At 36.0% G+C, this 13,490-nt stretch overlaps 1 protein-coding gene across 6 annotated transcripts in view; it reads right to left on the bottom strand.

The window, feature by feature from the left end:
• TTBK2 (tau tubulin kinase 2) overlaps positions 1-13,490 on the bottom strand; it is a 100,041-nt gene that overhangs the window by 22,048 nt on the left and 64,503 nt on the right. For all 6 annotated transcript variants that reach the window (XM_065065881.1, XM_065065885.1, XM_065065880.1 and 3 more), the window contains 7 exons: positions 12,805-12,870; positions 12,127-12,219; positions 11,032-11,157; positions 7,509-7,666; positions 5,683-5,899; positions 4,085-4,296; positions 2,285-2,888 (listed from right to left, as the gene is read on the bottom strand). In XM_065065881.1, coding sequence (XP_064921953.1) covers positions 2,285-2,888; positions 4,085-4,296; positions 5,683-5,899; positions 7,509-7,666; positions 11,032-11,157; positions 12,127-12,219; positions 12,805-12,870 — 1,476 coding nt within the window. The remainder of the gene's footprint in view (positions 1-2,284; positions 2,889-4,084; positions 4,297-5,682; positions 5,900-7,508; positions 7,667-11,031; positions 11,158-12,126; positions 12,220-12,804; positions 12,871-13,490) is intronic.

The raw sequence follows: 13,490 nt of genomic DNA, 5'->3' as shown, positions 1-13,490 counted from the left end.
AGATAAGGATTGCATTCAAAGAACAGTTTCAAGTGGGTAAATGCTTTGAGGAAGAAGGAAAAGGACTCTACCAAACAGCTCCCTGAGGTCAACAGGACTCTGGAACAGAGAACTACTATACGAAGAGGCATATATATATATATACACACACACACACACACTCCCTGTGAAGCAACTAAGACACTCACAACAGCTAAGTTCTGGTGCCCACCTCAAGGAATATTTAAGTATATTATTTTATTATCAACGAAGGACAGAAAGAACAACTCACCCCTAAATATCCTCCTGGGCTTTGTTTGGCTTTCAAGGGCTAATGAAGTCGATGGAAGACTACCAGAAATTGCCATCACAGTCAGAACAGACACACTGCATAGACACGCTGTTCCCAGTTTCTAAATCAGCCAAATAATTTCTATTTTTTTTACTCCCAGTTCAGTTTATATTTTCAATTCCACATAATTGACCTCCAAAACAGCAAGCTTCTTCCTGCCATTCATCTTGCCCTCACAGCACTACTTGCCCTTTCAGGAAAATATAAACCATATTAATATCCCTCATTTTTGAGGTAGGTCATAACAAATATCCCTTACCTGCTTGCAACACCAAACTAAAATATAATCTCACTCATATCTACTTCAACCAGCATTTCTTCCAAGACATATTATAATTAATTCACCTTGTTTATAATTACTTCTGCTCCCCTGCTCAGAAGCTTCTTCCTTCCCAGATAAAGATATCGTCCATGACTTGCACTGTACAGCACAATACTTGTATCACCTCTACTTTCAGTTTTAAGTAAAATAGCTGCTTCCCCAAAAACTCAAGATTGTATGAAGTGGAATAGCTCATTTGCATACAAAATTACAAGCTGTTTTTTAATGGCTTTTGAAAGAAAAACAACTGATAATTAGTATTTTGTACAGGACTAAATGTTGCTCTTTCCTGTATCTTTTACTAAAACTAATATTAAAACACAAAAATTGAACAACTGAAAATAACCGAGCAATTGAAATTATTCTTTCACCTTTACAAGTTTCTAACCCATCAAAACTCTCTTCATGCAACTAATATTTCAACTTAAATCTCAAAAAATCTTCCATTTAACACAGATCTCTATTTTGGATCATGCAAAATGAATCTTGTGTAAACTACATAATTCACAAAGTATGACATCTAAATATAACCTTGTATGAAAGATAAAGTCTTCTGTATTTGAAATTTTACTGTTCAGCTATAGTTAATTACATTGAGTAGTTCATTTTCACCATAACCGGTATTCCACAGCTTATAATAAATGAGTGGTTGGTGAAAAGTTTCTTTTTCTAATGAGCTGCCTGTAACTTTCATAAGAAGTGGTGATAAGTGAGGTAGAAGTATTGGTTTCTTGGCTGAAAGGAGCTTGAAAGAATTGTCCTTTATATCACAGATGATGCAATATCTACCGAGAAAAGGGGAGAAATAAACCCAGGAGCTGATTCCCAATCATTTAACCATTAGTCTCACTTCCTCCTGAAGTAAAGCCAAAGAAGTCTTTGTTTACAGTCAGTGACAGAGGAAAAAAAAAGGTAAATGTTCAAAATCTATACAAAGGAGAATTCTTCAGAAAAAACAGAGAAACACGAAAAGAAGAGAATGCAATAGAAGCAAAGTCATCTGTCTTAGTGAAAAGAAAATTCTGGGAGCCAAGCAATAGTTGCAACATTATGTTGGAAGAGAGAAGTAGCAACAATTTATAAAATCCAACAAATTGTTTGTGTAACAACCATTAGAAATTTCAGAAGAAACAGGAAGAAACAAAAGGGAATTCCAAAAGAAAAGACTACACCAATGATAGTGAGAGAAAATAACTCCTTGTCTTTAATTTCAGTTAGTCTTTCCCTGAAACAAATGAAACATCGTAACACAGTACTTTACATACTCATTGTAATTTTATGTTTATGTACTGCAAATATCAAAAACATATTTGCATGTGTATCTCACTGATTAGGAATCACTGCATAAGGAGCTTCTTTATAGATACAAGTATATGTAAGTTTGCTTGTTTTTAACCGAGGCCAGTTCTGTGGATCATACTTGCAGAACTAATAGTCATGTCCACGGAAGCGTGTAAACACTCATATAACAGAACATGGAAGATCTCTCCTCAGGAATCAAGTCCAAGCCCTGATGAAACTAGGAATTTCTGCTACATTATTTTATTTTAGACACTGCCTTTTCCCTTGCTATCTTCTCATATAATTCTGAATAAAGAGAGGTTCAATAAAACAGCGACCATTTCTCTTACCGGAGTGAGTGCTCCTTCTGCTTGAGCTTCCATAGGACTTGTAGGTGTGGCTGCAAGAAGCTGTCCAGCAGCTCCGGACAGAAGTTCCAATTTATCTGTAAGCTGTTCAGAAGCAGTAGGATGACACTCCACGGCTAGAGCAAACTCCACGCCTGAAGTTTGGTTCTTGGCATGGACACTGTGTCCTACCCAACCACCGTGTCTGGGCTGCTCTTCTGGAGAAGTCTCCTCTAGAACTTGTAGTACCTCTGGCTCTTCATCTGAGGGACTTCCAGTTGTTTTGTGCCTTAAAGCTTCATTTGTCCTGAAGTCCTGCAAGTCCCGTTCCTTATCTATTATCACCCATTCCTTAGAATCAACCTCCTGCCTGCAGGAGCTTAAGTTGACAGCTACAAATCCATTGCTAACAACACCATCAACATGTTCTGGAGAACTAGGTGACACAGGTTTTGAAGCATCTGGAAGATATTCTTCATCATAGTGCCAAACATGGTCTGTGCGGGCAGTCACAGGAGCAGGAATGGGCGTTTTCTGAGAAAGGGGAGGAACAGCAGCAACAGGAGTCTCTGTCGCAGCATTCAAGTTTTTCTGCGCCTTCTCCAAACTGGAGAAAAGAAGGTAACATCTGAATTAGTTAAGAACTAATTAAATAATGTAAGCTACATTTGAGTTTTTTCAGTGGAGGAAAAGCTAGATTTACATAAAATTTTCTTGTAATATTTTAGAACAAACTACAATAGTTGGAGATCCACCATTTGAGACATGTAACTGTGATGTCAAGTAAAAATGGGCATACGGTCTTAGAAATTTGCATATATCCTAAGTGTAATTGTAATGTATCGTGTTGTATTGTAAATGTAATTACCAGAAAGGAGAAAAGTGAGTGGATACCAATTCAGCAGTGAGGATACCACCATATGTCCACTGTACCTAATCTGTGCTACAATGCAGAGAGACCCAAAGCAGAACAGAGGAAAGAGATGTCTCTAGCAGCAGTTAGTAAATGCTTTCAAGAATAATGTTATTGTTTTGATTGATTCCTTATTTATGCTTTGCAGAACTTTCTTCACCAAATTCGAATTCCTAAGCTCTCTATGATGCATTTCAAAGGATTCTGCCATTGCCATAATGTCAATCATCTTCTTCTGTCCCCACTGTGCCTCTGCCTTTCAGTCAGATTTCACTGTGCCCTTCTCCTATTATTCTTTCTATACATAGGTAAATTGACTGAATCTGTTCTCATACATGTGTCTCTTCTCTACTTTCAAATTCCACTTTAAGACCTCTGCCTTCTATTAAGATATTTTTTTTTTTATGTTGATGCAACACCTTTGGGCATAACTAAACCTGCAGGTAGATTTCTAACGTTACTTCATAACTCCAGTTCTTGTAAACTATCCTTCTCATGTCATTTAATCTAATCTCATGTTGCATTTATTGAGAACCTGATGTCATTGTTCTTATTTAGGATGAGTTGCACTGACCGTCAAGAGTGTCCCACTGAAGAAAAAAGTAATACACATCAAGGTTACACCACTAGATCTTGAAATAAAAAATTCTCAAGTGTGGAAGTCTGACTTTAACTGTATAGTAGCACTAATTTTTTTTTTAAAGAAGCTGTCAAGTGGTGAAGTGCATTACGTGAGCAGTATTATTAACATAGCAAATACTTCGGTGTAGCTTGCATAAGAATAACTCAGCAAATCCATTCCTCGTTTTCACTCAGTACAGTAAAGATTATAGTATCTTAGCTACATATCCTGAAGAGATCTAAGCATAAAAATAAAATAATTTCTTTACCAGGTCTCAAGAAATTTATCAGTGTCTGGCTTTGACTCCAACGTCAGGCGCTTCTCCAGTTCAAAGCTGTGAATTGAACGCAGCTTTCGCACCAGTGGAACATCTCTGTCTACCTGGGTGGTCTCTGAGCGGACACGAATTGGAGAACCAAGACTCGGTGCATTAAGCATTCCATTCACCGGCCCATGGCTGTTTTCTTCCTCTGTGGCAGCCTGTGCAAAAAGTCACATTAAAATGTCACTCACTAGGAGCAGCAAAACAGAGTAAGACAAGGTACTACGTGGTAAATGCCATCCAGGTTTTTAGCCAGAGATAAGCCAATCAGTATTTGAGATGGTCCTTAAGTTCATGCTATAGTTAAGGTAGTTTAGATATGCTCTTCAGCACACACCTGCAACAGATAGAATACTAGTAATATACTAGTTCTGGGAAGGTCTGAGAACAAGAGTCTCAAAAACCCTGTAATACACTTAAATTTGCTGTGATATTTCACACCCATCTCTGAAATTTTCTTTAATAATAGTCTGAAACCTGGCACTTGGTAGTATCTTCAGTCTGCTTTACAGTCAAGTGTTCTTATTAAAGAGCAGTTTCCAAGCTGTCTTTATGATTCTCTGGAGCATTTAACAGTGGTATACACTAAATCTACTAGATATTTCCGTGACTTAGAACTACGTTTTAGCCCAACCGCATTCCATCTTGCATACTAACTGAGCAGGATTTAGAGCTGGGAAATCATGATCATCCTTAGTTTCAATGGGTAAAATTAATATAAATTGCCTTTGTTTAAAACAGAGCAATTCTCCTTTTTCCCTGTTTGGTTAAAAATTAAAAAAAAAAAAAGGAAAAAAAAACAACAAAGGAAAACCCCACAAAAACAACAACAAAAACCTGAATAAACAAATAAGCACATCTGAAAAGAGGCCCCATGCCTTATTCTTTCCCACAATACACTTTTCTAGTAAAAAAAAGTAACAGCCTCAAAACTAGATAGCTCTCCTAGCTAAAGAACATTTCAGTAGTAGATCCCTATTCATGTCTAAAACATTTTTATATCAAAGAAACAAGGCTACATTTGTTTGAGTATGAAATGTTGTGATTGTGAGCAAGGGAGACAGGAACCACTTCTATGAGACCACTTTTCAAAATTAAGGAGCATTGTCTTCTGAAGACCAGCCCATGAACCTCTTTGGATCAGTACAAAGCTATCATATCTTATGGAGACAAAGCCACCAAGTGAATTAAATGGAACTGCCCATCACACTGCCAATCTGTCAGCTGAAGAACAACATTAAACTATTTTTTGTATATTCACTATCTAACTTCTACACATGCAAGATGTAGGAAATTTGCTTTGGTTTCATTCAGCAAGCAAGAATCAAAATCATATCTGAAGAACACAAATAAGAATAAATTACAAAGAATCTCAAATAATCAGCAATCTACTACTCATGTGTTAGGTCTACCAAAAATCTTGTTTTCTTAGACTATTCTGGTTCATTAATGCAGTAAGATTGCATTATTAATTATATCTTATGTGCTCTATAAGGACAGGAAACTGTTCAAAGATGGTCTTCACAATGCAGATTTCTAAGTACCTTACAGATCCCTAGTTTTATTTTGTTTCTGTTTGCATCCATTTCTTCCCAAACATCTTTTTCCTGAGGACGCTGATGCCCAGGGGATCCAGGTAGTTTCTCTGGTGAGACAGCAACTGGAATACCATTCTCTCCATCACTGAGCTGTTCATCAGGAAAGACTTCATCTGTGTTTTCTCGCAGCAAATCTCCTGGGATAGGAGTTGCATTGGCAATTCTACAAAAGTAGTTTAAAAAATCAGAAAGGTAAAAATTTGGGGACTCTAATGTGTTTCTTGAAATTCTTTTCTATCTAAATTATTTTCTGTTTATAAAAGAAAGAAAAAATATGACAAGAAAAAGCACGCTTCTGTAAAAAACTAAGTCTTGTAAAGTATTTAATATTAAAAAACCCACTTCTTGGCTTTCACAATTTATGTCTCTTTAATTCAGGCACATAACAAAAGGTAGAAATAAAAAGAAAAAAAAAAAAAGAAATAAAAAACAACTCACTTAGAAACTGGTTTATTGAAATATTTTTGAAGCAACTTCTGAGAAAATTTGTTAGACATCATGTCCAGGCTCAGTTTCACTCCTAACTCTTCTATACATGTTTTTCTATTCAAAAACATTAATTGCAACTTTCATAATATAGTTTCCTTTTCCAAAAAATTTGGTAGAATAACAAAACATACTGTGAGAGGAAGAGAGATCACTCAGCAAAATAAATGCAGTTTTAATCACTATTCTTAACAAAGTGCTATTTTGGTCCAATTGTTGATAATCAAAACATAACTCTAATGCTAACAAGTCATTACATTTTAATTAAAGTCCTGTAGTCCCGTTAATTTGAGGCTAAATAAGGCTAAGGCTTAGCTCAGTATCTGAAACAGAAGTAATGGTATTCCTACAAGGTGAATGGTCAAAAGGTCAATTAAAAGTGATTCCTTTAGAGTCACCAAAATTGTTAACTGCAGCCAAGACTATCAATAACTCCAGTGTGATGCTTAGTGTGATAATGGGACAGAATCATTTGCAGAATTACTGTCAACTTCAGTGTGTCCAGTGGTGCACCCTGTACACCCATGTAATAGTCACACCAGTTAATGTCTCCACTGACATTTATTTTAACACTTTTTTTTTTTTTAATTACCTTGAACTACTCGGAATTTAATACATTCTACATGTAATTCTGGCATTCTTCAGCCACACTATACTGTCAAAAGTCCTACATCACAACCTTCATGAATCTTAGATAAAAAGTTGATCTACTCAAGGCCTAGAACAGGCACAAAATCTTCCTCTTCACCTATAAACACCTCTTATATTCTCCAGCTCCCTGAGATGAGTGTGGGTATTATTAAACATTGCACTTCATCCAATTTAATTACAGATGTGGTCTCAAAGACCACATTTAATATTATTTTAAACATGACCAAAATCTATTTCCAAGTTTCCTATAAAGATCCATTCATTTTTCAAAGTTGTAAGGAAATTGCAGCTTGTAGTTTATTCAAAGCTTACAGAAGACAACGGACTTATTTCCAGGCAGTTAAAATCAGGACACATAATTTGGTTTCACAAAATATGATCTAGCAAAGGATGGACTAGCAAATTTATGTGCTATTTCCTGAGCTACTATTTTTTATGGCTATAAATTTAGGACTGCAGTGCTGATCTGTCAGGATAATATAAACAGGAACCCTAAAAAGGGAAATACTTCAAATACTCCCAAACCTCCATTCCTCTATTTATTCAACATCCTGCAGAAAAAAATAAATTACGGAGATAATTTCCCTTTGGTTCTCTGCAGCTGCTTTTTAGGGGACCACAACGTGCACACATACCCAATTGCAGCCGGAGTAAGACGAGTGTGTAACTGAGGTGTGGTTGAAGTTGTTGTTGTTGTCAGAGAGCCATCAGTTCCACTCTTCTCCCAGTCAAATGGGTCACTTTCAATAACCCCAAATGTTTTCATGCTGTTGTCAAACACTGACATGAGAAGCTAAAAATTAAGAAAAAAGTGAATAAGCTTCATTTTTGTCTAAGAGACCAAGCAATAAAAAAAGAAATATCCTCCTTTAATACTTCAACATGTCTCTTCTTCAAGATTTTCACTGACAATTTTCCAAAAAACCCGAAAGAGTTCTTGATACTAACCATTTCTTAATTTCCAACATTTCAAAGTTAAGATATACAAAATTGTGTTTTATTAAAAAACAAAACAAAACAAACCCACAACAACAAAAACACAAAATAAACACAAAATAAAACACATCTGTGTTTTTATGAGTAAAGAGAGGCAAGGATACACCACAGTCTTCCATAAAAAGACAGAAAGACACACACTCACACACACACAAAGGCATAACTACATTGCTGCAGAATAGCATCCAATGGCTCCCCAGCAGCAGAAGATAAAATAATATATTTGGCAACGCAATTAGAAACCAAAGAAATTAATAACAAGTACATAGGGAAGGATACTGATTTCCTAATTCATACATTTCTGTCATTTTAAACCATGTATTACTTACTTTATCCAATGTTGACATTCATCCCACAGAAACGACATACTGAAAGTTTTCTATCCTCATTTTATGCTATGAAAAAGCATCTAGAACAATTTGTGTCCATGACAGAGAAAGACAAAACTTTGTCTCATTCTAGTCACTGGTGGGAAGGTTGGATCCATATCACGTCATCTCTCACTCTGCAACATTTCTAAAATTAATCGGGGTTTGTTTGTTTGGTTTTTTGTTGTTGTTGTTGTTGTTTTATTCCTTGCCCTAGAAGCTAAAACTCTAGTTTTAATTCTTTCTTCCAACCAAGGATGCTGAAAATTTTCCTCTGGCCTCTTCTAAAAATATATACTCTGTGGCAACTTAAAATAGATGGGAAGTTTGGACCGTTTTTCTTGTATAAAGTGGTCATATCCATTTTATCCTTACTCTCAAGAACATTTGGTGTGTGATCTATCCCATTCAGTTTGGAAACCCTACTGAAGTGCACAAAGCTATAGTTCACTCTCTGTCCCATACGTACTTTTCTTTATTCTCTGCTTCCTGTAAACCTTAAGCAGTCTCTCTGAAGTAATTTTTAAGGTCATTCTCCTTTAAATCTTTCCTACAATTTCTGCTATAATGCAAATATAAACTCAATTGCTTAATGAGGTCAGGAGGCTGAGGCAATGTGTGCCTAAATACCTGAATAAAATAAACATGTAACATTGCCAAACCAACTGTGGATTCTGGGCCTATATCATTAACTTATTAGAATGTAAACACTTCAAAGCAGGGATCTCAACCATGTACATTCTTGTTCCATGCCTAACCATAAATACGAGCAAAGAACAATACATATTGAAGATATGAATAACGTTGCTACAACAAATACTAGTTATGAGAGAGATCAGAGCTGAAATGACCAGGGAAAGTAAAGCACTTTCTCATCGCTCTCAATAAAACCACCCTGCTCTGGACCATCTTGGAAGGCTCAGGTTGCAGCCACACAACTGCAAATGTTCTGTGACCAGAGGACAGTAAATGACTGGGCTGTCTCTGTCATGGAGGAACTCTGTCCTGGTATCATGTTAATCCCTGAGTGCATCTGCTATGTTAGATACAGGCAGACCACAGAAAAAGGTTTTGCAAACATCTGTAAAATGTCCAGTACATAAAGGGAACCTACAAGAAAGCTGGAGAGGGACTTTTTGCAAGGGCATACAGTGATAGGACAAGGCGTAATGGCTCTAAACTGAAAGAGGGTAAGTTTATATTAGATATAAGGAAGAAACTATTCACCATGGGGGTGTTGAGGCACTGGAACAGGCTGCCCAGAGAAGCTGTGGATGCCCCATCCCTGGAAACACTTAAGGCCAGGCTGGACAGGGCTTTGAGTGACCTGGTCTAGTGGAAGGTGTCCCTGCCCATGGCAGGGGTGCTGGAAATGGATGATCTTTAAGGTCCCTTACAACCCAAACCATTCCACGATTTTGTGATTCCATGCCTATGCACATGTTTTATCATTCAGGGTATATCATGTAAATAAAACATACTTACCAGCCTACAATCAAGGTTTTTCTATGCAACATTAAAATTTCTGCAATCAGTAATCTGATTCATCTTTATAACTAGGCACGCAAAACACTAAAAACTTTCTTCATCATTTACGTCATTTAATTGCAAACTATAGGACAAATTCTGTGGAAATTTGTAATAAAAAGGGAAAAAAAAATCAAGATATTTATTTTTCAGGAATGCTGAACATTCTCTGTACTTTACTAAGATTTTTTTACATTCAAATTTTTGCAGGAAAATAGTTGTTTTGTTTTTTTCTCAAATGTGCAGAAGAACACACTGGTACTTTTAGATAAATTCCCTTGCTAACAGGAAATTAGTTATCCCTTGAGATTTACAGTTCTTATTTTGAATCTTATGTATCTTGATTTCCCTGTTAACCTTACCAAGTAAAGCACAGAAATCAGTCTTATCGAAGTTACAATTCCAGAATTAGTCAGAACGATTTATTTATTCAGTTGAACCAACTCCTTCTGGTTTTGCTGAATTAGTGAGTTGAACAGATGCCCAGCGGCAGACAGTCAGTGCAAGTGGGAAGCTGACAGGAGGGTGTGTTTCAGAGAGCCAGAGGGAAGGCACACAGGGACAATTTGTCGTGGTGTAACCTTAGATCAGTTTGGGAGACTGAAAAAGCTCTCAGTCTCTCTTTCCCTGTTTTTCCTGAGCATTCCTCTGCTGACTTCCACATACTGGTATAGAACAATTTTCTGTCTTGGAGTTTTATTTATTTTTAAATCATGGGTCAACACAGAATAAGACACATATTCTACCGCATGTCCTCTCAGCACCCATCACGTTATCACTGAGCTGAGGCTATCTATTTCAGCAGGCAATACTCTCTTAAACAAAGAAAAATGACTAGTTTTCTGGTGATCTCTGTAGGCAGTGTCAGTCTTCAAACCCCACGTCTGCATTTTGTAGGTGCTGAGCTCCAGATATTGTAAAACTGACAGAACGACTATCACTGAGAGAACAATCTGATCAATTTAACTTAAGAAGCACCCCCTATAGCCTATGATCGTAGGATAACTCCTCATTCTAACAGAATACTGACTGCAAAGCAACTGCCAGTTGTTTTCAGAAACTTAACTGCCTTAACTCTTCCCAAATGGAAAAGAATTACATCTTTGAACCACAAAGTATCTGCAGATGGTCCTTAAAATAATTTTGTGGTGACACAATCCATAATCACTACCATGACTGCACAATGAAATAAAAAGAAACTGAGGATGAAACAGCATAAAATTCTGCTACTTAAAAATCAGAAAGACAAAGTAGTAAAAATGTTTACCTGGTAATCAGGCTTTGTAAAGTAATCTAAATTAGAAATGTGATCCAGAAAGACGTTAAATTCTTGAGGAAGATGTTTCAACATAAGCCTGTGCTCGTACCTTTCTTTAATGGAGCCCACTTGCTCCTAGGAGTAAATAACACAACAAACATAAACATGCCTTCACTTTGCTACAACATATTCACATTGTATCTTAAAGCCATTCAATACACTACCCACCAGAAAGAAGCGTAAGTACATGACAATGAATAAGACTGAGGAAGACCATTCTACATCAGATAGCAAGAGATTCTGTCCTTGCCCTCAGTACACAGGCAAAATAGTGTACAAGCTTCAACTTCAGTATGAAAAACCATTTAATTTTCTTCTGTGTTTGAATGCTGCCTGATGTCAAGGACTGTCATCAGACACTCCAATCCTTCTAAAAAGCATGTTTTAAAAATTTAAATATCTTGTTGCATCATCTGAAGTTCAGTCACTTCTTGGTGTAGATTGGGTCATCACAGTATAGTGCGTAATGTTAGTAAACCCTGTTTAGTATAAGATGAGTAAAACAAAACCAAAAAAAGAGATGCTACTTTTACACCACATTGTCATCTACCAATGCAAAAACCACATCACAGTAACCCTGTTTCAATTTAATTTCAAAATAAATTGAAAGAAGTAATAATAGGGTAATTAGATGTTGCACTACTGCATATTGACTGATTCACTTCCATTAACCAACAAATAAGAAATGCCCATTTCAAAAATAACCAAAATATATAAGAAATTCTAAGCGTGTGATAGGCGAAATCAAAAAGTATTCAAGTGAAAACAGGAAAATTAAGTAAGTGCCATATATACACTTACTATTGCTTTTTAAAACATTTGCAAACTAGAAGCACAAGACAATTTCTGCCTAGAACAGTTCATAAAACTTGATTGCTTTTTACACCATGACACCACCAATGAGGACTAACACTAGGAAACACTAGAGAATATACTGTTAAAGTTAATGAACCAGTGATTCTTAGTGGAATCATTATCATAGCATTCACTTGAAATCCAGTATTAAATCTCCCTTGTGCTCTTTGGTTTTACTTCTAGGTTTACCTTATCTTTTATTTTTCTCCAAGGCAGTTGCCCAACCACAAATTCCACCAACATGTAGAACAGGGACCAGAGGTCATCATGCCGACCCATTTCCTGTGAAAAAGAAATATTATTCTAATGCATCTTATAAATACCTATAAACCAAAAGGGAAGATAGATTCTTTGGTGCTCTGGGGACTTAAATTATTATACATAAAAATTAATATGATCAACACTGCAAAACAAGTTCATATAATTAAATCCAGCAACTATTTTAAGCAGAAACATATGCGTGAATTTCCATAGAAGATACAGAGAAACAAAACAGAAGTTGAAGTGTGTTAACATTGCAAATTCCTACACTGGAAGAGGTTTTTATTCAGATTTCTTTAGTGCATATGGTTAAGATGACACACCAGACATTACATATTTTATAAAACTCAGTAACTTCACCTTTTTAATTTATTAACTTACAATACAATTGAACACCAAAGGTAACTATTAAAACCTCTCTTATTTCTACAAGAAGAACTTTTTTACCCTTGACTACCATATATTATCCTTTCTTAAAATTTAGAAGTATGAGTTTGTACATAATAAATACACATATAAGAAAACAAAAAAGGAAATCAATAGCAACTGCATTACTGCCTGCTTTCAGCTACATGAGATTGCTATGATAGAGATTCAGATACTCACTCTGTTCCTATGGGCGTTGATGGATGCGTATCGCACTGTTCCTCGAAAACCAGCGACAGCTCGTGGCTGCCAAAGAATAGATAAAGAAAAAGATTCTGATTGTCAGAAGTAAACCCTCTGACTAATGAATGGAGCATCTACAAAGTGAGTATGGAGCCACAACAAATATCATTTGAGACTTTCTGTTTTCTTTCAGTTTACTGTGTTTTTACAAGTTCTCAGCAGAAATCAAGTAGGCACCACAAACTGATATATGTCTTAGTTTTTAAAACCATTTATTTATGTCAGTTTTCATTCTCCACAGGTATCAAGTTCTGTTTACTTCATCCCTCAAAAAAAGCTATATGGCAGAACTATTCCTCTTTTTTCTCCAATAATGAAATTATTTCTTGATTTTAACTATTTTGAGTTTTTACATTCTGACAGGATCTAAACAATAGCTATTGCTTCCACTTTGCTAAAATACACCAATATTATGTGGTATGAACAGACAACCAGCCATTTGTTGAAATGTGCTAGCAACCTTTTCACAAATTATCTTCTGAAATAGCAAACCTTTTTTTTTTTTAATGTTTTTATAATTCCAAAAGCAGGGAAAGCCACAGGTAAGTCTCAAAGCTGTGGCTGAGTAATAAACAGCAAGGGCTGCACTAAAGACACCAATCTAAAATACTACTTTATTTCCA

This window comes from Columba livia, chromosome 5, assembly GCF_036013475.1.
Source record: "Columba livia isolate bColLiv1 breed racing homer chromosome 5, bColLiv1.pat.W.v2, whole genome shotgun sequence".
NCBI classification, from domain to species: domain Eukaryota; kingdom Metazoa; phylum Chordata; class Aves; order Columbiformes; family Columbidae; genus Columba; species Columba livia.
The sequence above is the reverse complement of the archived record's forward strand: the minus strand, read 5'-3'. Positions and strand labels throughout refer to the sequence as shown.